The sequence below is a fragment of the Mus musculus genome, chromosome 18 (assembly GCF_000001635.26).
Source record: "Mus musculus strain C57BL/6J chromosome 18, GRCm38.p6 C57BL/6J".
Taxonomy (NCBI): Eukaryota; Metazoa; Chordata; class Mammalia; order Rodentia; family Muridae; genus Mus; species Mus musculus.
The window spans coordinates 4375589-4400810 of record NC_000084.6 but is presented as its reverse complement, the minus strand read 5'-3'; the positions used below and the strand labels follow the sequence as shown (position 1 = coordinate 4400810).

Below are 25222 nucleotides of genomic sequence, written 5' to 3'. Positions count from 1 at the left end.
ATGCTACTGCAATCAAAGAGAACAGATGGAATTTGTTTAGAATAAAACAAAGGTGGCAAGCCAGTCAGTTATAGACTTAAAACCCTTTGCCATGAGTTAATTGTCCAAACGCATAAAGTATCTCTGCAGGCCCATTATACTTTTCAGTCTACTTTCACTATATTCATAATTATCAACATAATGTTCAATATGATTACTGGTGAGCTTGCTTCCCTGCGAGACAGCAGCCAGCTTTGAGAACTACCTTCTGCGGTCAGGTTTAAGAGAGCAGAATAAAAACCTGCCTTCTTGCTCAGCCCAGGCAGGATAAACACAGCCAAGCTTAATGACATCCCCAGATGCAGTCCTCTGAGCCCAGATCCAGAAACTGTCACAGGAGAAGTTTTGTGATTGGGCCTTACCAAGTGACACAGTAAAGTGTTGGCAGCAGAGGACACAGTGCACATTAGACTGACAATGTGCTCATCTGAGTAAAGAGCATGCATCATGGGAAGTGCTCAATGCTGAACACTGCAAAATAAAGCCAGAGAAAACAACCACCTATTGTTCATTAATTTAGACGTGTGGAACTCCAGATATGGTACAGGTTGAGCATTGCTAATCCAAAATGCTGGGACCAGAGTGCTTCGGATTTTAGGTACTGGATGGGGATGACTACAGAGAACATCCCTAATCCAAAAACCAAAACTAGAAATGTTCTGCAGTGAAAAGCTTTCAGAGCACTGATGTGATTTGAAGTTCAACCTGTAGACAACACATATCCATCTCTGTACATACAGAAGGTCAAGTTACATGTGACACTTTCATTGCTATTTTGTTTTTGAGACTGGATCTCAATAGAGTCCTGGTTGGCTTTGAATTCTCAATCCTCCCACCACTGCCTCCCAAGTGCGAGACTGCAGGATTAGGCACCACTCCCAACTCTCAAGTATGCATTTTAATTTCTTTTAGAATTACATGGGTGGGTATTTGTGCCCAAGCATGTGGGTGCACAAACCTGTGTGCTGGCCAGAGGTCAATGTCACTGTCTTCTTCTTCCACTCTTCTTAGTCCCTTCAGATCGGATGCCACTGGACCTGGAGCTCTCAAGTTCGACTGGCTGGCTGCCAATCTCCAGGATCTGCCTGTCTTTGCTCCTCTAAGGCTTTATGGGCTGGGGATTCTCAAGCAAGAAATAGCAACTACAAAAGGCTTTAAAACAATGAGACATGATGAGACATTTACATTCAATTACACTTACACAGCTTCCATCCTACAGCCACATGGCTTCTGAAACACTGCCTTATTCCAGAGCTATCAGAAGATCAAAATAACTTAAGTTTTGTTGTAGAAGGAAAACGTTTTAACATAATTCTCATGAAATGGACATTAAAAAGAAAAAGAAAAAAGCAAATTTCACCTTTAGAGCCAGTGAGTAAGTAAAGGTGGGTGGGTGCATCACGTTTACAGGCAAAGTAAATAATTGGGGGACTTGACACTGCAGATGAAGAATGTTCTTTGCAGCAGACCTTTCGTGGAGCTATTCCATGGGAATTCCTGAGGCTCACTCTCACGTTTGAATCTTCTGCCATCTGTATCTGCAAATAACTGGATTCAGGATGGAAACCAAAATAAACCTAAACATTTCAAATAAACATCCCAATGCTATACCAAGGTGAAAATAATTTCTGGTTGTTTTATTCTCTTCCAAGTATGTACTACTAAGAAGTCCTTGTTAACAAGAGTTCACACCAAATCCTATGATCCCTGTACTTACTGCTGAGGGTCGTCTCTTCAGCAAAACATGAAGAGTCATGCAAAGCTGAAGGCCAACCTTCATCTAAGTTAGTGATGGAGCCTATGGCATTCAATTTACTACTAAGTCTAGTTGGTTGGATCTAATGATCAACTGCAAACACTAATTATGCCCTGGTACAGAGCTGTTACCATGGAAAATACCATTATGCAGTTAGCAGTCTTTCAAAACTGTCTTAGTTATGTCTATTGCTCTACTAAGCACCATAACCAAAGTCAACATGGGGAGGCAAGGTTTATTTCGTCGTATACAACAGGTGAGGGAAGTCAGGGAAGAACTTGAGCAGGAACCTGAAGGCAGGACTGAAGCAGATGTCAAGAGACTGCTGCTTACTGGCATGCTTGTGTCTTGTTCAGTTCGTTTTCTTATACATCCAGGACAACTGGCCCACGGTGGCACTGACCAAAAGACTGGGCCATTCCACATTAACAGTTAATCAAGAAATTGTCACACAGACCTGTCTACAGGCCAATCTTATAGAAGCATTTTCTCAATGAAAATTCCCTCTTCCCAGATATGTCAAGGTTCTAATCAAATTGGACAAAACAAAACAAAAAAAGAAACAAACAAGCAAAAAACAATCAAAGCAGCACAACAGCCTTGCTCAACTCTTAAGCAGCAATGTAGATGTCCTGGTCTCTAACACTCACTCCTGACTCCTTTCCTTCCCTGGGATAATCCCCCCTCCCTGTCTATCGACCCTACTGATCCAATCATGTCAGACAGAAATGCTATCTATAACATTTTTAGTAATCTCTTACCAGTTAGCAGAGACTGAACATTAACGGCTACTCACCCATCCGATGCCAAGCTCTGGGAAGCAGAGAACTCACAGTGAAGCTACTGTACCTTCCTGTGGCTTTGCTACAGATGTCTCTGCTCTTCTTATTCAGACATGCAAACACAGCCTTCCTCTACTGCCACACCTAGGCTAGGAGTTCAAAACAGCCTATCAACTAAATGAGCTTCAAGAACAAATGAAAGCAGCCTTTGCTGAATACCTGTAGAAGAAAACTGCCACTGGCCTGCCTTCAGATGTGAGATCACAGCTCTGTGGGCAGACTCCCTTCAGAAACATACTTTCCCGAAATCATCCAACTCATTAGAATTCTGTCCAAAAACTTTAAGTTTACCACTACAAGCTCTAAGGGTAAAATTTGAATGGCAGGAAAAATATTAAAGACTATGAACTCTAATGAGTAGTAGGGGCTAAGATTTATCTTGTGACAAGTGCTTGCCCAGGACACACAAGACCTGGTGTTCTGCCTCCAATGTCCCCAGTCAAAAGCAAGAGCAGGAGCATTGCTGAGAACAAGCTGAGCATCCTCTAAGTGCTAAGACTCCAGGGACTAACATGAACCTCAGGAGTGTAAAATGGCACAGCACGGACCATATTCGTAGATAACTGCATGCTGCATATGCACAGATCATAGAGAATAGGAGTGAATATAGTGCTTGTCCCTGCTCCAAGGTTTGTCATTAAACACTGACTGTGTGACAGGTTTTGGCCAACACCTTCCTTGTACCTCATAACCATTATACATTTCTAAACTGCACCATCTCTATCTCAGAAGGAAAGCTACAGAATAAAATGTAAAACATATTTCTCTGTGTATATACCATTTCTTACACAGAGAGATCTCAAAAGCAGAAGTGAAGAAATATTAGAAATACTGTTATCACAATTCAGTAGAAACAGGGTTTTATTCTTGAAAACAAAAATAAAATATGACTTGAAAGTACAATATATCCACAATTCTACATATCTGATTGGAACACAGAATACACTGACTAAAGTGTTTGCGCTTTTATGTATCAGAGACCCAGTTTGGGAAATCAAACCCAACCTGTCTAACTGGCAACGGGGAACTTCGCTTGAAGTAGCTCTGACCCGGGAGGCTAGAGCTGTACATTTCCTCTCCTGTGTGAAAGTTGGGATTATGTGTGAAGCATGTATGAAACTCTGGGGACCTTTTGGGGAAGATCTTACAGGGAGGGGAAGAGGAGGAGTAGCAGAACAGTCACTCCTACATGAAGCAGAACCCAACTGAGGGCTAGTGGGGGAAGAAAAGTGAGAGAGGGTATGCAAGGGGCAGGAAAACCAAAATCAACAAAGACAAAGCATAGAAAGCCTGATGGGATACAAGCCCAATGCTTTATATACTAATTAGAAGACAAAACACCTAATAAGAGAACTTTGATTGAAAAATAGAAAATAGATACTAGAGAGTACTATCAAATTTTGGAGCTTTATTGCATTCGTCACCTATAGATGAAGATAACTGAAAGGGTTTTGAAATGATTTTCAACTAGAGAGTGACAGAATTATCAACCAGGTTGCTGTAAAATTCATTTTACGATTCACTTTGCAGAGTTCAAATATGCCTTTTGCCAATTTTTTGCCAGTGATATTTTAATAAACTCCATCTGATCGGAAGGAAATATCCAGAACTTCAGATCGAGTAAAAGCATGATGACATCAGATATATAACTGTTAAGGCCTATGAACATTTAGTGGCAGTTCTTCCCAGAAGTTCAAAAGGCTGCATCATGCCTGTGTACTAATTGTTCTCTTTCCACTGGTATCTGTGGAACTGTCAGGGCTGTTACTTTTTATGGATGCTAACAAGCCTTTGACTTTTTCACTCATCGGCTTTTTCTTCTTCTTCCGGGAGAGAGATGTGTGGCCTGACCCCGGTGGCAGCAGGAGGGCAGCCAGTCCCCAGGGTTGCCTACTCGAAGAAAAAGGCTGATTCTTATCTTCCTGTTCCAAAATCCAGGCACTGTCTCTTGCCAGTTCCACAAATTTTTGTAGCTGGCTCTGACTGACATTTTTGCTTATGTTGAGAGATGTTTCAAAAGGATTCTGGATGTATAGAGGAGAGGAATCAGGCTTGTTTTGTTCCCTTCCCTGCAGACCACAACAGAGAAGACACACATATGTAAGTACTTAGCTGCCAGGAACACACAAGGCCAACATAAGTCACAGAGTAAAGAACTTAATTTCCCAACAGTTTTAGGTACATATGCATTTAGATGAGTGCAGATATGACCAGGTTGTTCCCTTTCCCACATAGTTTACAAGTATTCTCTGAAGACAATTACTTAGATTAATGATCTATGAATGATGATGTCAATGCTTAGATGACAGGTATCTGGACTAGGTCATCGATAAAAAACCTTCTTTTATAACACAACTTCTACTTAAAAAGAAAAGGGTCTGAATCAAGAAGAGGGAGGGAGGGAGAGTGAGAGAGAATATAAATGAAGTCAATCTTTGTTAAGTGGCATGTACTAAATTAAGCCTCAACTGCTGAACCTGAGGGAAGCAGTCAGACCTATCTGTCCTTGAGACTTGGAATCAGGGTAGTAGCACATGCCTGCAATCCCAGCACTGGGTTGTGGAGGCAAAAGTACCCCAAGTCCAAGGCCAATCTGGGTGTACATGACAAAACTTGTCTCAAAAATAAGACAAGTTCTTCCACTGGGCACATCCTCAGTTTAAACAAGTCTATGTAAACTCCAGCTTTGCTATTCCACATCTTAAAGGATATAGCCTTAGCATTAAGAATAGACCATGTACTGTGACAACATCAGATGCCAGAGTTGCCTCCTATTCTTGCAGCTCCATGGATGCTGAGCTCAGTCAAGTGCCACAGCCCATCTCAGTTCTACCTCATGACTGTTACTAAGATCTAAGCATTCATTAAAATGCTTTAAAAATGAATCAAATGAGAACACTAATACAGCAGCAACCAGTTGATAAGAAATGCTGACAGTCTTTACCTGTCGAATGTTTATGGAATTTTTATTGAAAGCGAAATTGCCAAAATACTCAAAAAATTCCTTTATTAGTAATTCTGAAAAAAAAAAAAGATAAAGAAAATTAGAAGAAAATCTGTCAGAACCCAAAAAAGGAACAAGAAAAAAAAAAAGGAGACAGACTTACCTAATGTTTCTGTGTTTCCAGAAGGTTGAATTTTATTCACATCCTGGACGAATGTACAATTGTTCCCCTCTAGAATACATCTATCTTCAGCATCTTAAATACACAGAAAGAGAGTTTCATCCTGTAAACTATTTCCCCCTTCAGAACTGTGAATTAGCCCAGTTAAATTCCAATGTACTATCATTAGTTGTGTTATATGTAGTTTAGTTCATAGGTTTTACAACTCCACTTACAAAGGATTTGAAATGATTACACAACAGTGGACACAATGCTACATTTCTTTCACTGTACTAAAATTAGAGTCTAGCAACTCAAAGATTTTAACTCATCTTCTGAAGTAATGAGTTTTCTAGTTATAAAAACAGGCAGTTTTCAATGATTCAAACTAGTTGTTCTAAAAGGTTTTAAAATTGTTAATTTATCAAATGAGGAAATCCAGAGTGATCAAAATTTAGTAATTCGGGAAACAAACTAAGTAAGAATATATTAAACCAGGCATTCACTTTCCTACTAGCATTTATCTTAAGATGGAGTAATTTTCTTTATTTTTGCTAAGTCCACAAGTACCATGAAATCTACCAGGTACCCTACATGATGTTTCTCAAAAACAACTCCAATCTCACAAGGCTGATCAGCAGCTGCCTCCTGTTTGACTATTTCCTAATATAAGCCATCCTCTACTGAAACTTACCTGACTGCATTTTGATTATAGGCATGATGTCTGTCACCAGACTGCCCCAGTCTAGGAATAAAAAGACCACTCTCCTATGATTATCTCTCTCCTAGTTTGACCCACAACCATATCTATTGTATAGCAGACACTTTATAATTTGAACGACTGTGGATGTCTATAATTCCCAGGGGAAAACTAGAAAGAGATAAGGTTCCTTCAATCCTCTCTCTCTTTTATGTTTTTTTACATTTTTTTTTAACAAAATAAGATCGACATTATTTCCCTTGCAATGTTATATGTTCTACTGTTCCCATTTGAATCTGGAGTGTCCCCCAAAGGCCCATGGGTTAGAGACTTATTCTCAGCTTGGTGATCTTGGGAGGTGGTAAACACATATTGAGGACATACATGCCCTTGAAGGGAAGAAACAGAGGGACCCACCTTTTCCTCTTCTGCTCATGTCTGTTGGGGCCCAAATGCCCCTGGCATCTCAGCCTCCATCTTGTCCCTGGGCCATCATCTATTAACAAACACTCTGATTTCTTCCACTATCTTGCTTTCATTCCCGCAAATGACTTGGGACATTTTATGATAGGAAGCTTTCCGAACCTTTTATAATGAGGACATTCCTTTCTGGACTCTTTACAATGGGACATTCCACTTACATTATTGTGTAACCAAGCAATAATACTGGTTTAGGCCATGCACCTGGGCAAACACCTTTGTGGTTTGTAGATTTTTAATCCCTTTGTTTCCCTAGAGTAAACTGAGACTTGAACAGAATTTTTGTCTTGTCTCCTTCCTTCCAGTCTCCTGATCCCAAATTTGTCATTGTTGCTCCCTTCCCTGAGACCCCCATTGCTTACATCCTGCAGGACCAGGCACATGTCTATATCCTATAAAATTCCAGTGTATCCTCCACTACTGTGTGCAGCCTTACCACATGCCCAAAGCTATAACAACACAAAGTCAACACATTACCACCCATGAAAGGGTTAGTAGAATGGAACTCCCCTGGTGGATGATTTTCACTAGGCCCAGAGGAATAGCATAATTAAGTATTTACTAAGGGACCCCCGGTGGTGGGTTAAACAATAGACTAGAATTGCACCTGGGCATATTAGCCCTTTCATCTGGCTCCTGTGAATAACTGACTTTAGATAGGGGTGATCTTATCTCAGTTGTAAATACTGCCTGGTTCCTGTCAGCCTTCATGTATGCACTTCTCTGTTTTGTGTAAAGTCATTTTGCATCTCGATGTACCTTGACTGATGTATTTGCCTAACTTCCTTTTTTCTTCTATATTATAAGTCTGATGCTCATGTTGAGAAATTACGTTCAGATCTAGCACTCTGGTGTTCATGTCTGTCATTCGCCAACTCCTTGCCCACCTGAGTACTGGGAACCTGATTTCTCCCGCAGGGTTGAGGGACCAACTGAGGCCAGCCCATGGCAATTCACTGTCTTTCAGCAGCTGTGCCCCCACCCCCAGGAATATGTCTCTGACTTATAACATTACTAACAAAGGGCCCCATGGAAACCCCTAAACAACCCAGGTTACTGCCAAGGCTATTGGTTGCTCTCTACAAACTGATAATAAGGCCTATTCCTGAAGACATCATCTACATAGCTTCATCAAATTCCTCCCCTCAGGGCTCAGGGAACTCCTCCAAAGAGGAGGCAGAAACATCTTGAGAGACAGAGAGAATAAAGACAGCAAGGAGACAAAGCCTTATAGGCACAACAGGACTGAATCACATAAGGACTCACAGAGACCATAGCAGCATGCACAGGGCCTGCACAGGTCTAACTAAGCGAGATGGGGACCTAGGGCTGAGGGAAATGAGACACAAGTTCCCACTCCTAGTCTACCAGAAGCTATCTCCAATTGATGACCAATCAGTCTCACTGAGTACACAAGCCTAGTAGCCTAGTAGTAGATGGTTAACATAAAACAAACTCAGTGTTATCTATGGAGGTTTTTTGTCTCACAATGTCGGGACATATTTTCTTCTTACAGATCTTTTGCTTATATATTATGCTTTCCAATTTTGTTTTTATGTGTTTTCTGCATGTGCAAATGTGTGTCTCGGCATTTGTGTGTGTTACTTGTGCTTTTTCTTCAGCTGCTTTTTCTATTTGTATGTATGTTTTTACTTTATCTTATTTTTTAAGCTGCCTGTTTGTATTCTGAGACAAAAAAAAAGCTGTGGACAAGGGCTAGTGTGGAATCGAAGAGCATCTGGGAGGAGTTGGGGAGGGAAAACCATAATCAAAATATATAGTATGAAAAAAATCTGTTTCTAATTTAAAAAATTACTAGCAAAGAAAAATAAGAGTCACATTAAAAATATTTCTATAAACACATTCAATTAAAAACCCAGAGACTTTCTCTACTGACGTATTTATCTTAGAGTTTCTATTGCTGAGATGAAACACCATGACCAAAACCCAGCTTATACTTCCATACTGCTGTTTATTACCAAAGGAAGTCAGGACAGAAGATATTGGAGACAAGAACTGATGCAGAAGTCATGAAGGGGTGCTGCTTACTGGCTTGTTCAGTCTGCTTTTATGTATAGAACACAGGACCACCAGCCCAGAAATAGAACTACCAACAATGAGCTGGGCTCTCCCTCATTAATCACTAATTAAGAAAATGCCTTACATATAGATCTTATGGAGGTATTTTCTCAATTAAGGCCCCCCTTCTTTCTGATAACTCATTTGTGTGTTAAGTTGACACAAAACTAGCCAGCACAGTGTTCCTTTTCACTAAAAAGATTTCATAGAAAATACTGAAACTCAAAGGTAAGACCATCTTTGCTTTTTCCACATCTTAGCATTCAAGCCTGATAAACTGGTTTTCTACTCTTTTCCTCTCTTCTCTTCCTGTTCTTTTCCTTCTTTAAGTATCACCCAAACATGGACACTGTCTGATAGGTTAGGCACAGTCACCTTTGACTACTAAAATGAAAGTAGGGTGAAGATCTGGTGGGAAAAAGGGAGAGTAGTAGTGGAGGAGTAGGGAAGAAGACATGTGAGCAGAATATATTACATATGCATGAAACTGTCAACTACATTAATTAGAGGCACACATAACTGGACTAGACCTAGTAAGTCATCAAATCTTCTGAGTGCCTGGCATAACTTTGTAGACAGGCATAGGCAGGCTTGAGCAGAATGAACCCGTAGCAGCCATATTATGCCACAGTAAGCATTACAGTGCTACTGCAATCCAAGTACTGCAATACTGCTCAAAGGGGAGACAGACATCGTCTAAAGACATATGTCAGTACAGAAATAGGTACACACAAATATGGGCAATTTATTGTCATTGATTTTTGGTGAGGGTACAAAAATAACTCGATGGAGAAAGTGTACCTTGTTTTAAAAGCAAACAGTGCAAAGAATAATTGGACATTCACATGCCAAAAAGAACTAACTTGAAATGGATAACAGGACAAAGTGTAAAACATAAAAGTTACCAAAGAAACTTTAAGAACACCTTAATCACCTAGGGTTAGGCAAAGTTTACAGAATTTCAAAAGTACAATCTAGAAAAGAAAAAACTGATTTATTCAGACTCATTGAAATTAAAGGGCAAACCCCAGAAGAATCAAATGCTATGGATCAGTGGGATTTTCAGAAAGTGGAGTCAGCAGGTCCAATGTTTGTAGAGATGGGCCTGAGTCCCTGATGCAGACAATACTCTGGGAGGCATTCAGAATGTGGCTTTTAGGCAGTTCTACATTTTGGTACACAGCTGATTCATGACTATGCTATGGAACAACTGTTGTCACGAATAAGACAGGAACATGGAATAGCCCCAAAATACCAGAGAGCGCATTTCGTCTGAGACTGAAGGGAAGGCATCAATATGAGAACTAGAGATGGCACATTTACTTTCTCTATTAAAGAAGACGAGACTGTACGTTTTTCCTTTGGAGAAATAAAGGTAGCAGGGGTCAGTGGAATGCATCATGAGTTTGCTAGAGGAATGGAGGTGAATATCCCCTTCCCACAGAAAACCCCACAGATCTACAGAAGGTATCTTAACATGTTCTAAGGTGATCTGGACAGAGTGAAGGCTTGCAACTTTATATAATAAAGTAAGAGAATGATGAATAACTCTTATTATTGTCTCTATTTTCCCACTTTTAGTTCACTCAAACTAATATGTAACAGCCTCAAATGAGAAAAGGTGAAAATACTATTCTAACTGGCTATATGTACAAACACATACCTCTCATATTGCTTACTCCCCAATATCTTTCACATTTATCCTTTCGCTAATGATGTCCTTCAACTACCACCTCATTTCTCCAAATTACCCACACAACAGAACCCCTAGGGTTGTGTTTGTATTTTCTCAACTTCCTGACTACATATTTCTCTTCATCTTACCTATGCTGCTCTCCTCAATGGAATGAGCAACTCACAAACATACTATTACTAATGTGGCTGCTCCCAAAGAACGCTGAAAATGTCAGATCTGTAATGATGTCTTTTACATAAGAAATAAACAGGTAAAAATCAAGCTATGCCATTAAGAGCTGGCAGGGTAGTACCCCCAGATAACACAGCTGCGATTCCTGCAGTACATTACACACTTACGACATTGTACTCCTGAAGTAGACATGCATCCAGCCCATGGAGGCACACACAGTACCACTTCCTGCAGGGCAGGAAGCAAGGCCAGGCAAGCCTGGCAAATGAGAGCCACTCAGTACAGTCTGTCTTTTTGCTGTCCTGACTCATCTTGTGGCAGTTCTCCATAGACAGTGGCATGACAGAGAGCACAGCAGGCACGGGTGGGGAGAGGTGAATGAGCAGGTACAGAGAGGGCACGACCACCCGAGACGAGCAAGAGAAGAGGCCCCAGGAGAAAGAGAATAGGCAATGCTGAGAATGTAGGCTTTCACCTTATCCTAGGCACTGAACAGTGGTTTGCAAAGTTCTAGAGGTTCTGAAGGGTACTGCAGGAATTAAACAAACAAGCAAGAAAACAAAATTATTTTAAAGAGAACATACTGGTAAGACTATCCAGTGTTCTAAATAAGAGGCCCAGAAGAAATCAAATATGAAAGACATTCAGCTAGTTAATGACAGTTTCCAAAATGTCTTACGTTCTGTGAGTTTAACATTGTTTTTTTTCTCTTAGCCACAGACTTTTTAATCAACATTAACACTAGCCTTATGTAAATCAGCATGTACTAATGCCATAACTTTAAATACATGAACAGGAAAAAGACATTTTGATAAGTTCACCTCAAAGTGATTTCTACCTCATACTTAAAAGACATCCATTTAAGAAATGTTCTTTCATGGCAATTTTAAACCGGAAAATTAAAAAGTAACCAAAAAGTAAATTCTACTTTGAATTGACTGACAACCATACCTACAATGTGTTATAGAGAACTACTAATCAGTTTGAAAATCAATGGTTGGATATCTTTAAGTGGAAAACTAAGGAATTCCTAAAATAACCCCTTGTGGTATTTTTAAATGATTTAGAATGAAGACAGCATACTTTGGGGGAGGGAGGCTATGAGGGAGATGAACTTCGAGCTTTGTATTTGCTACTCAAGTGATGGACTACTGAGCTAGAGTCCCATCTCTCAACACACATATATTAGTTTGTTTATAAACCATACTCTTGTATTAAAATTACTGGCAGATACCAGGAAGATGTTGAAGAACTCCAAGGAAGAGAATGAGACCATCAGATACCTGCTTATGAAAAACCTCCATTAGTACTCAGGAGCTGAAGGGCAGGGAAGAAAACTGTGGGATGATGCCAGGGGAGTCCTCTATGCTGGGAGAAGGGGGTCACAGCAGGCCAGAGGAGGCCTGACTCGGGCTGAGGACTTTGAGACTGAAACAGAGTAATGATATACTCCATCATTTTGGTGTTGTTATTGTTGGTTTTCCAGTTTCCAGATCCCAAGGGCTCCATGACAAGATGACTTCTCAGTTTTAAAACGTCAGTGTACCCAGCAGGAGCAGAATAAGAAGGAATGTTTACAAGTTGTTCATTGATGAGAATCTACCTTCATTTTGCTTATGTCTTACCTTTCTAGTTTGTTAGCTATTGGAAACTGTCTATCTGACACATGTAGTCACTAAATACTTTGTGAATGAAGGATGCCAGGGAGGAGGGGCCACAGGCAAGGCTGCTACCTTCTGTTTCAGGATTAGGACCTGACACCAAGTTCCACTCCACCCTGCTAACTCTCTGGCAACCAACCAACTCAGGTTTTTCTTAGATCAGTTGTGAACTATACTAATATCTGTTGCATTTCCAGGAACTTCTGATTTGAATTAAGGGAAGGTAGCAGAGAGAGATAATTTAGTTTGAGAGAAGAGAAAGCACATTCCAGGCAAACATTTAATTATGACTAAAGGAGCAGATTTAAAAAAAATATCTTATGAGAACAATCATAGTGTAGGTGGCCATGGGAACATATAGGAAAGACTGGCAGAGGATATTGTAGCTTAGAAAGCAGATGGTTTTAAAAACTAACACATAGTTCACAACTCATTATATAGGAATAAAATTCCTTTCAGGGTTATTTTAAACAGAGAAGATCATCCACAAACATTTAAGAATTACCTTAGAGCAACATGCACAATGGGACATATGTCCCCCTAAATTATCTTCCTTTTACAGATTAGAATATTTTTCCATCTCTTCTAGCAAGCTATCAAAATTTCAATTTATTCATAACATAAAGAGCACACTGAATTTAAAACACTATATATCCAGGACTAATTTTAAACTCAAATTTAAGTCCGCTGAGAATCTTTACAAAATCAGGAAGCCATTTCAGACAGCACAGTGCAGTCTGGAAAGCAGACGCTGGAAAGTCTGGGAACTGTGATCAGATCCAGAGCTGGACCTAAGTTGGTTTTCAACTTCATCTCAGACTAGGTCAACTAAGTGAGATGATCCAGCTCTTGGAAGGCTATGATAAACAAGTTGCCAATAGACACAAATAAGGCCTAGCTTGACAGCACCAGTTTTAATGCTGATGGTGAAAACATACACACAGCACTTACAATTTGGAATCAGAATTAAAATTTCTATCCATGTATCTTTAGATTTAAAAATAAAGACATAAATGAGATGACTTACAAATATATATGCTTTGACTCTACAGGGTAAATGTCTATCCAGTGTCAAAAAGAGAGAAAGTCACTTCTAGTCTTACCTGCTATGGACTTTAGGGAATCTAGAGTTGGAAGAATGGGAGGTGATCTTCTCTGGAGGAAAAAGATGACCATCACTGTTAAGGAGAAGTTTGTAATCCAAGCACCAGGAATACTGCTTGTTAATGAATGTGCCCGAGCCCAGCATCGCACACTGAACACCAAAGCTCTTACTCTCGAATCCAGGGAGCCATATATATAAAGGAGTTCGGAACTTTTCAAAGCAATACTTTAAAAGAGAAAAGTTAAAAATAAGAACTGCAAACCCCAAGTTAAGACACAAGGGTCAAATAAAAGACACATTGGGGAACAGATCTAAACATCTCACTGTTTCTGCCTACATTTAATTAAACCAAAGCATTATGCTGGCAGGCATGGTGGCAAACACCTGCAAATCAGGCTACATGGGAGGTAGGGGTATGGGGACAAGGAGCTGAACAACAGCTCTAGCTATAAAGGAAGCTGGAGTCCACCCTGAGTTACATCAAACCCTGTCTCAAAGCCAAACCAGCTATGCATTCCCAATATTCAATTCAATGTAAATGCTTGAATATCAAACACATTCACTGCCAATGCAACATTCTTAAAAACAGTGAAAACTACAATCCTCCTGACTCACACTCTCCAGTACGGGGATTATAGATATGTGCCATTACACCCCATTTAGTGAGTTCATATTAAACCAAAGAAACCATTCAGTATTGAAGTATGTGTAAAAGAGCTCTGAGCTACTGTTTGTAAACAAGAGTTGAGCTAAGAACACAGTCACATCTAAGTGAGTTCGTTTACCAGGTCATACCTATTGTTAGCAGTCAGATCACACTGGAATCCAGAGCCCTGATGGGAGAATCTCACCAGTGGACATCGAGCATTGAGTATCTTCTGAACACCCACACAGCCAGGGCCAAAATTGTCAAGGCACTCTCCTATTACAGATAGGATCTTCTGGGTTGCAATTCTTTCTGAAGGAACGTTTTTCACTTGAAATTCCATAAAAAAATTCCCTGTATTCTGAATATGAAAACACTGATAATTATGAGGAGATTTTTGGGAAGAGAATTTTTTTTTAAACTTTAAAGAAAGAATGATTTAGAATTTAAGAGTATAAATAACTTCTGGCCAAACCAAAGCAGTACTGAGACACATGCAATCAGACTAAATTAGACTTAAAGATATTTGGTAGCCTTTGAGTTTTGTGAAATACAAGCACTAACCTACAAAACCACTGACTTAAGATTAACATACATACTGCAGTAGAGTACGTACATAAAGAACTAATACCCACAGACTCACTTATTACACACATAGCCAGCAAACACCCCAACAGACCTGTTAACACACAATGGTGGGGGGGATACAGGCAGAAGAATGGCAGATCAAGAAGAGAAAACAAGACACAGAGGCTTTCTTACATAGAGGTCAACAGAAAAGTGAACAAAGAAAAAGATCATCCATTTAAGACAAATAGTAATAAATATATTTGAAATTAACTCATCCCAAGATGGTTTTTAAAAAAGCCACTAACCTGAAGAGCAGACAGTAGAGGAGTGAGTGAGTGAGACTTGTTCTCTCATAAGCAAAGGATACAAAATACATGGAAAAGGTACAGATGATGCCACACAAAAAACCAAAACCAAAACCAAACCAAAACCAAAACAATCCAGTTCTGAGGTTCTGAGCAATGGGCTTCAAGGCGGAGGACTGGAGCTGGGAGGGATGGCCAGGTCAAGGACAGTGAGTGAAGTGCTCTGTGCATGTGTGTATGGTGCTGCACCCATGTGGGTATGCTTTGTATGTAAGCCGGCTTCCTAGATCATTCTTAGGATCAGAACAAGCCATAAAGGGCCATACTTCAGCTCTCGATGGTCTTGTCAGCATTTTCATTGGTAGGAAGGACACAGGCAGAGACAAATGAGTCAGCCTGGCTGCTGGAAAGAAAGGGATGACCAGAGAGCTGACATTAGGCTGCTCTGGATTCAGCCTCAGCAAGAGATAGTCATATGTAAGGGGCACTGAGATCTGGGAAACCGACTGCCACCAAAGCATACTTGAGCTTAGAATGAATGATATAAAAAGCAAGAGAACATGTAGGCTAATCATAAACCCTGCACCAAAATAACACAATGTTACTATGGAAGACGCAGATGAATACACTGATGCTTGCCCAGTAAATAAACAAAACTTTGACAAAATAGGGCTAGGAAGCAGCTCCATTGGTACGTGTCTGCAGACAACCAGTGCTACTGGACAGCTTGTTTAGCCAATCAGAATGCTGAATTCAATAAAGATGATGTCTCAAAGATAGGGAAGAAGACACCCCATGTTGAACCCTGGCCTCTACAGATAATTACATATAAGTGCCTAGATGACCACCCATGTTGAACCATGACCTCTATCAAGCACTCACATTTGCATGCACCCCATGTGCACACATGCATTATATATAGGCAGAAAAACTGAAGAAAAGGCTAACTCCATGAGTGGTTCTCATATTTGCTGTTCCTATAGCACTACATGTGGAAGAAATTCTAATGAGAAAAAAAAAGCACACAGACCAGACATTCAGACAACAGGAAACACTACTTGGGACATAGTTACTAATTTTTACTTCTATTGCCTAAATCCTGGAATACATAAGACTTTCTGTCAAAACAGCAAAACTGGAGAAAACCAATTTCCAACACATGTTAACCTTACTGAAACTGACTTGTTTAGCTCTGATGTCATTGTACTCCTTGCTAATTTCAGTGATGTGAACACACGCATGTTTGCTGGCTTCAAGACTAGAGCTGTAATAGAGGTAAAGCACAGACACACGCCTGCCCTGCTCAGCTTAGGACACCACAGACAGACACACGCCTGCCCTGCTCAGCTTAGGACACCACAGACAGACACACGCCTGCCCTGCTCAGCTTAGGACACCACAGACAGACACACGCCTGCCCTGCTCAGCTTAGGACACCACAGACAGACACACGCCTGCCCTGCTCAGCTTAGGACAACACAGACAGACAACACGCCTGCCCTGCTCAGCTTAGGACAACACAGACAGACACACGCCTGCCCTGCTCAGCTTAGGATACCACAGACAGACACACGCCTGCCCTGCTCAGCTTAGGACACAGGGGGAACTGGCAGATCAGTCACTCATAGATAGGACAGGAAGACTCAAAAGATACAAGTATCCAAAAGGTGCAAAAAAGATAGTGGGGTGATTAATTTTAAGCAGGGTGGGGGAAAAAGAAAGGACAGCTACAAGAAGGCTGAGGCAGAAGTAGGCCTTAACTCTAAGAGACAAATCTTTTCAAGGCTGTGCTAACAAGAACCATTCTAGAACAGAAAAAGTAATTCTAAGACTGTGCGAAACCCAGACTGCACTCTAAGATAACTTCCAGACAGCTGAGAGCTGGACAACCAAGTGTCACCTAGAAAAAGTAGAAAACAGGATGATTCAAGCCAAGAGGTAATTAAAACAAAAGAAGACAGCAGGGAAAATTTAAACCTACTGATATCTGAAACACACCTATGCGTGTGGACATGAATGTCAGTGCCCAAAACCCTGAGGAAGCCAATTTTTCTGCACATGTAGAAGCAGCACAGTAAGTGACCCCACACCAGACCAACACAGAGAAAGACTAGAAATAATCACTAGCAGATAAATTGCATTCTTTAATCATGTTCACTAAAATTAAAAAACAGCTATAACTGTATTAGGTCCAAAGACTTCTCTTCTAACTTTTTATAGTGGTTCAAAGAGATATTTATTACCTTGTGAACATCAAGTTTTCCAGTTTCATCTAGATCTAAAAACATGTCCAAATCACATCCTAATTTGCCAAATGTGTTCACTGAGGAGCCAAAGGGCCGGATGACACAGCTGGGAAAATATGCAGCAGCAATGTCCTCAATCAGAGAGCAGGTGAGATGGCGGAGCCTGATATTCTCTTCTGTGAGCTGGAAGGCCTTCAGGAGAGTGTTCAGCTGCTCCTCTATCTAGCTGGCCAAAGACAGGGACAGAATACACAGACGGTTAGGTTCTGTAAAATAATGTAATTTTCATTCTAATTTACCTGGTTAGGTTCTGTAAAATAATGTAATTTTCATTCTAACAAGATTTACCTTAAAGAAAAATTCTTCTCAGTCTTAAAAGTAGATTTAAAAACGTATTTGCATGTGTACACACACACACATACACACACGCCCACATGAGCTCCTGTGATATACTAGTATACACAAGAGTATTTATGGAGATCAAAGATTAACACTGGGTTTCTTCCACAACTGCTGTCTACCTTACTTTTTGAGATGGGGTATCTTTTTGAAACCAGAGATCACTGTTTAAGTTAGATTTGCTGGACAGGGAGCTGTGGAGATCTACCTGTTTCTGTACTGCCATCCCAGTGTAGGGATTATAGGCTCATGCCATGACGGCTCTGTTTTCATGTAGATGCTGGGGATCCAAACATGGGTCTTCACATTTACACAGCAAGCAGTTTTTCCACTGAGCCATCTCTGTAGACCAGGCTGGTGGTGTCAAGCTCAGAGATCCCCTGCCTTTGCCTCCCAAGTACTGAGAATAAAGGCAAGTACCACCATCAACTGGCAAAAGCTGATTCTTAACACTACTTCTAAAAGTGCTAGCGAAATAAAACTTAGACCGGGTGTGGCAGTGCACGCCTTTAATCTCAGCACTTGGAAGGCAGAGGCAGGTGAAATTCTAAGTTCGAGGCCAGCCTGGTCTACAGAGTGAGTTCCAGAACAGCCAGGGCTATACAGAGAAACCCCGTCTCAAAAAAATAAAAAACAAACAAACAAACAAACAAAAAGCAAAAACCAAACCAAACCAACCAAACAAACTTAGAATTAAAACAAGTTTTCATTATAGGCAGTAAGTAGGAAGTATTGTCTTAGCAAAGAGAAAGGAAGGAAGCATCTGACAAGAGGTCAGAACAAGCATAAAGAGCAGAGCGGGAAGGCACCCCAGTGTCAAAGGGTAAGAAACACAGAATTCAAGCAGTAAAGGCCCCACTGACTCCTTAGAAGACTATTAAAGACTTCAAAACTGCATTAGAGTTGAACATTTAAACTACAAGTCACAGCTTTCAATGCCTTTACTTGAAAACAACCCTGCAAGTAAAGAACTGAGCACTAACTAAAAAATAAGTCAATGGCAGTGAAGGAAATATGTAGACTAGAAGCAAAAGATTAGAACTCAGAAAATCAAACCCAAAACAGTATTTAGATAAATAAGCTGATTCTTTGTAAAGATCACTAACCTACCTAAAAGTTTGATCAATCAGGATTAAAAAAAAATACTAGGATAAAGATTCAAACCTAGAAATACATTATAATACATTATAGACACTTAATTATTGCATTAAGAAGAGAAAAAAGGTCTACATTGTTCAAAAGGACCCCAAACTTCGGCAACACGTGGTTTACCTATAAGGTAAGGAGCATCACGGCATGGGGAGTCTCTAACTGGAGAAGGGAGACTAATTTTTTTCATTCAGCCAATTCTGTAGTGTAGGTTTCTTTTAATTACATGTCTGGGTGTATAGACATGAGAGTAAATTGCCCCAGAAGAGGGATTGGATGCCCGGGAGTTAAGAGTCACAGTGCTTGTCCGGCATCTGACAAAAGTGCTGAGAACTCAATTTGTCCTGCAAAAGCAGCCAAGAGCTCAGGACCATTTAGCAATCTCTCCAGTCCCCAAGCAGAAAGAATTTCTTAAACCAGTTCCATTCACTAAGAAAACTTTGAGTTGTTAAAAAATGAGTCAAGCAAATACACATTTAAAAAGTACACCTTGATGGAATAGATAGATTCTATGAGTACAAGACTGTCTTGCCACGAGGACCCTTATGACTACAATTCACTACTCTAAAAGAAATTAGGAGGAAAACCATACAGTAATTTTGAGATCATATACCAATTATCAAGACAATCTCACATACTAATCGCTGCATCTATCACTTCTTAGCAGAAACTGCTATGCATCCACTTCTAACTCTTCTCATCTTATAAAACCCTGTAGCTACTAAACAGTAACAAAGCAGGGTACCACAACTTTTATAATGCACAGCACACATTTAAAAATCTGAGATACAGCCGGGCGTGGTAGTGCACGCCTTTAATCCCAGCACTTGGGAGGCAGAGGCAAGTGGATTTCTGAGTTCGAGGCCAGCCTGGTCTACAAAGTGAGTTCCAGGACAGCTAGGGCTACACAGAGAAACCCTGTCTCGAAAAACCAAAAAGAAAAAAAAAAAATCTGAGATACACATGTAAACTTACGCTTTCTGCATAACTCAGTAATTCAAAGAGCTTTTTGCTTGAAGGAGGTGACTGGTTGGTTGTCTGTACAAATGGCTGTCCAGATACTTGGCTAGACGGATTCTTCAGCCTTAAGTTCAAGAACCGTGACTTAAATGGAATTGCAGCCTCTGTGCTCTGGGTTGGAGTATGTGTTCCATTCTGCAATGACTTTATACTGTCTTTTTGGCAAAATTCTACAACAGCAAAGAGACCCTGTATGAAAAACATAAGAAAAACAAAAACAAAACAAAACCATGCTTCACAATGACATTTTAACACATTAACATAGCATCCTCAAATAATTATCATGTTATTAATATTGCATTTTCAATTTTATAAATGATAATGCCACTATTTATTTTATTTATTTATTTTTGGTTTTTCGAGACAGGGTTTCTCCGTGTAGCCCTGGCTGTCCTGGAACTCACTTTGTAGACCAGGCTGGCCTCAAACTTAGAAATCCGCCTGCCTCTGCCTCCCAAATGCTGTGATCAAAGGCGTGCACTACCACGCCCGGCTAAATGATGCCATTCTAACAGCACTCATTACAAGTAAATTAGGAAAAGAACTTTACAGTACCCTGAAAAGATCAGTGTAACATACAGCACTGAATATAGCTCAAATTTCTTTCTGCCAATATCTACAGCACTAGACTAAGTCAGTGGTTCTCAACCTTCCTAATGCTTCGGGGATCCCAGCCATAAAAATATTTCTCTTGCTACTTCATAACTGTAATTTTGCTACTGTTATGAATCATAATGTAAATATTTTTGGAGACAGAGGTTTGCCAATGGAGTTGAAACCCATGGGTTGAGAACCACTGCTCTAAGATCTTCAGATTACAGAGTCACTCCATTATAAGGTCCTGACAACTCTTTTTCTTTCTGCACTCCTGGAGATTGAGCAGAGGGTCTTCCGTGCGCTAGATAATGACTGAGCTAGACCTCAACTATAATCCTGAAGCACTGCTATACGAGTTTCTTTTCTCACACCCAAGGGGAGGAAACCCTCCTTAAAGAAATGAAGGAACGGGTGCAATGCCAAGAGATGTGGCTCATACACTCAAACGCAGCAAACTACTTCCACAGCATCACCCCCAGGTAAGGTAAAAGTTTAGATACATACAAAGCTCTCGTAGAAGAAATGATTATTGACTGGTCCATGCTGGGATAAATACTTGAGAAATTTTTTCTCATTGATATTATTTGGACAATGTATCAAAACAGTCCGCTGGGCCTGTTCTCTTCTCTCTTTCTGCACCTCAGAGAATTTCTTTTGGAGGGTCTTGTCTTCAATGCCTACAAATGAGACAAAAACATCTCTAATATACACATAAAATTTAAAACATGTTGATAAAGTTTATGAAGATTAAACATGTAATTAAAACCATTTTATCCTAACCAAACATTTAAAAATGTTATTTATTTTTTGTGTGCTCATATGCAGCTGTGCATTGGCATATATGTAGAGGTTAGAGAGCAGCTTTGGGAGTAAGTTCTCTTCTTCCACTATGTGGCTTCTAGGGACCAAACTCAGGTGATCAAACTTGGCCAAAAGCACCTCTCTAGCCTACCTGCACAGTCTGCCCTCTCTTCTTTTAATATGTGTGTGTGTGTGCATAGAAATTTTTCTTTTCTTTCCTTTTTTTTTTTCTTGACAAGTCTCACTTGACAAGCCCTGGTTGGCTTGAAACTCATTATGTAGACAAGGCTAGCCTTAAACTCAAGAGATCTTCCTGTCTCTGCCTCTGAAGCACTGGGACTAAAGGTGTGTGCCACCACACTTGGCCCATCTTACAATTCTCTGTGACTATAATTAAAATTATGATTTGGAATACCCAAGACCAATGCTGGCAACAGTCTGCAAAAATTAGGACGTAAAACCACTCACTCAACACTTCTGCAAATACACAAACAAAACCTGTAAAATCTGTAATACTAAAAGGCCTAAAGGAAATTAATACAAGTCTAAGTATAATCAAACAATGGTCTGAAGACATTTAACTGTATGTAGCTGTAGTAAGTTACTGTAAAGATTTTTTCCATCTAAAGTCTTGATCTGACTCAAACAATTGATACCTACTTGCCATCAATTAGGCATTCTATCACAGGGAAATAAAATTAAAATCTAAAGCTAGAGATAGAACAAGGCCCTGAGTTCAATCCTCAGTACAACACAAAACTGGGCATGAAAAGTACATATCTGTAATCCCAGCAATCAGAAGATAGAGGGAGGAGGGTCCCATGCTCAAGGTCACCTTCTGCTACACAGTGAAATTCAAGACCATCCACCAGAGCTACAAAAGAAATCCTTTGAACCTTTCTAGAGACAAGGAGTTTTACAAAGAGAGGGATGAGGACAGGTACAGTCGAGTTAGATACATTCACTGACCATAAAAGGAAAATAAACTCGCTTTCCCCTCAAAATACTTAACTGTCAATGAAGAGTTAAAAGTGCATTTTCTAAGTCTGAGAGGATAGACTATAAATTAAGAAGCACTAAGTTTGACAGCAGCATACTCAACAAAATTCCAGAGACTCAAAAGAATGGGAGTTGTAACTGACATATGAAAATTAAAAGCTTTGAGCCCAACCAAGAAAGTACTCTAAATACCCTATCTTGATTTTAGCAAACTCCAAGACATTTTCATGGGAAAGAGGGGGATTGAGTTTATGACAGTGCAAGCTGTTGAATCCTAAACTGCCCTCATCAGCACCAGTTCAAAGCCAAGTCTCTTAGGGCACAGCAGAGAACTCTGGGCCTTGGCCTCTCAGCCCTATAACAAGTGAGCAAACCAGCAAAAATACCAATCTTCTCCCTCCCACCCTAGATGCTGAAGACCCACTTACACGTGCCCTCCTCCCAACTCCCTCCTGCTCTAGATGTTGAAGACACTTTTACATGTACCCTCCTATCCACTCCACAACAACCTTCATCATTCATTTCAGGAATTGCAGCAGCCCAACTCCATAATTGGACTCAGGCACTTCTGTTTTGTCCCCCTCAATCATTGGACCACATTCCTGCCAACATGACCCTTCTACCTGTACACTGAAGTCTAAATGCCCCAGCCTAGGTTGCTGGCACCACGTGCCTCCTTTAATCATCCATTTCTGTCCTCACACCTGCCACATACGGCACTGTACACACAACATATCACACACCTGCCACATACCACACTGTACACACAACACATTACACATCTGCCACATACGGCACTGTACACACAACATATTACACACCTGCCACATACCACACTGTACACACAACACATTACATGCTAAAAGCTTTCTTGCCTCTATTCCCTGTTGGAATGCCGACCTGCTTTCGTTCTGTCTGGCCAACTTTCATTCAGCCTTCAAATTTTGCTTAGGTGTGTAAAGATTTCAGGCACACCACAGTAGACTGTCGTCCAGCTCTGTATTACCTCACTTTGGTATCTATGAAGGAGTACACTCCATAGAATTGTTATGTTTACTTACTTAACAGTGTGGAAGACTATCTTCTTCATGTTAAGGACAGACTACTTTACTTCCTGTCAATCTGCCTTTGGACTGTTTTTCCTTCTGGTCCTCATTTCCTTCTCTTTTTATGTAAAGGCACACCTCACCACATATCCTAATGATACAAATGTGGTCCACAATCAATATAGCTAGGAAAGACAAAGGCCTCCCGTCAGGAGAGCTTTACTGCTGCTTTTGCTACTCTGTAGATGGTAAAGCTTGAGCTTGAAAGGCAGGCTTACCTTGCTCTTTTTATCTATAAAATGGAGTCACAGGGCTGAGGGGATGGCCCGCTGGCTAAAATAACTGCCATAGAAGTTTGAAGACCAGAGTTCAGATCCCTGGACCTCAGGTAAATGTGAGGTAGGCAGGGAGGCTCACCTGCACTAGCTAGAAGGTTTCCAGAGCAAGAACTGACACTAGCACTTCTTCCGGCTCTGGGTTTGATTGAGATCCTGCCTCGATGAACAGTTTGAAAGAGCCACACACTCATGCCCACACGCACTTACACACGTGCCCACACATATGCAACCATACACACAGACACAACACTCACATGTGCACACAGAAAATAGGAACGAAATTAAAACAACGTTGCAATAATGCCTTCTGTTCTACTCCACAGGTTTTCTTTTATGTCCCAAGGGGCATATAAAAATGCTCTCAAACTTAAGCCATCACACAAATGCTAAATTACAACAGAATCTCTGGCAGAAACCGCATTTGGATTTACTGGGTTATTTAATGAATTTTCAACAGAAGCTGCTTCTGCTAAATCCAATTCAGTCATTTCAACATACAGTCTTGCACGACTGTTCTAGAATTCTAAAAACTATCCACAGGTTACTGGGGTACAAGAACGGCTCAATATGCAAGACTGTTACCAATAGGATTGCGCTGAAAAATCCAAAATAATAAACAGACATTTCATAGGCAAAGGGTTCTGAGAACCAGGAAAATCAGCTGTTCATTAGGCTGGAGTGTAGTCAGCCTCTGGCAACATCCTATGAATATTACACTGGCTAGTTTTAGCGTCATCAGAAACAAGAGAACTTCAACTGAGAAAATGGCTCTATCAAGATTGTGTTGCAGGCAAATCTGTAAAGCATTTTCTTTAATGAGTGATTGATATTGAAGGTGGTACCATCTTGGCTTTGTGCCCCTGGATTATAAAACAAGCAGATTAAGCAAGCCACGAGGAGCAAGCTTCTGCCCCAGACTTCTGACCAGTTGGAATTCCTCCTTGGCTTTCCTCAGTGAACAGTGGGTCAAAATATGTAATTCAAATAAATTCTTTCCTTCCCTGGTTGCTTTTGGTTATGGTCTTTCAGCACAGCGCTAATAACCCAAAACAAGAAAGATTATCAAAGGCAGATGCGCTAAGGTCAGGGATGGAGCAAGGCCGGCTGGGAGGCAAGACTGTTACAAGCACCGCGAACGGTTTCCGTGTTGAACTATAAAGCACTCGCCAACTGCGTTCCTTCCCTAAACGATTTCACTGCTGTACTGGGCAGTCGTGCTCCAGTGACAGGCGGGAGGGAGACTGGGCCGCTCGGCCTCCGCCCGCCCCGGCCAGCGCCATCACCTGTTTCCGCAACCACCGAAGACTGTTCTTCGCTCCCGATGCTCGCCGCAATAGTCCCTGGACAACTGAGGAGCCTGGAAATAGAGCGCGGGATTCGGTTCCGTCTCTGGGAACACACGGGCAAACGGGTCAATAACCCCACGCCGCGAGCAGCCATTATCAGGGCAGCAGGAAGTAAACGCCAAAGGTC

General features: G+C 40.7%; 1 protein-coding gene across 4 annotated transcripts; it reads right to left on the bottom strand.

The window, feature by feature from the left end:
• Positions 1 to 922: 922 nt before the first annotated feature.
• Positions 923 to 25222, bottom strand: Mtpap (mitochondrial poly(A) polymerase). 4 transcript variants are annotated; one of them, XM_006526184.4, is made up of 9 exons: positions 25033 to 25222; positions 21070 to 21242; positions 19924 to 20138; positions 17398 to 17626; positions 14429 to 14640; positions 13632 to 13858; positions 5745 to 5837; positions 5582 to 5655; positions 923 to 4706 (listed from the first exon to the last, which is right to left on the bottom strand). In XM_006526184.4, the coding sequence occupies exons 4-9, from the start codon at positions 17440 to 17442 to the stop codon at positions 4344 to 4346; spliced, it is 1014 nt and encodes a 337-aa protein (XP_006526247.1). In that variant the 5' UTR covers positions 17443 to 17626; positions 19924 to 20138; positions 21070 to 21242; positions 25033 to 25222; the 3' UTR covers positions 923 to 4343. The 4 variants fall into 4 exon arrangements, with proteins under 4 accessions (XP_006526247.1, NP_001347937.1, NP_080433.1 ...); NM_001361008.1 differs by having other exon boundaries at positions 2013 to 4706; positions 19924 to 20157; positions 25033 to 25219; NM_026157.3 differs by having other exon boundaries at positions 2013 to 4706; positions 17398 to 17622; positions 19924 to 20157; positions 25033 to 25219.

Excerpts from the sequence above, each read along its gene's own strand:
- Mtpap (NM_026157.3), bottom strand. The coding sequence starts at position 25,189 with ATGGCTGCTCGCGGCGTGGGGTTATTGACCCGTTTGCCCGTGTGTTCC. Across the intron at positions 5,656-5,744 it reads TGGAAACACAGAAACATTAG|AATTACTAATAAAGGAATTT; the intron begins GTAAGTCTGTCT and ends TTTTTTTTTCAG. Across the intron at positions 4,707-5,581 it reads ATTCCATAAACATTCGACAG|GGAAGGGAACAAAACAAGCC; the intron begins GTAAAGACTGTC and ends TGTGGTCTGCAG.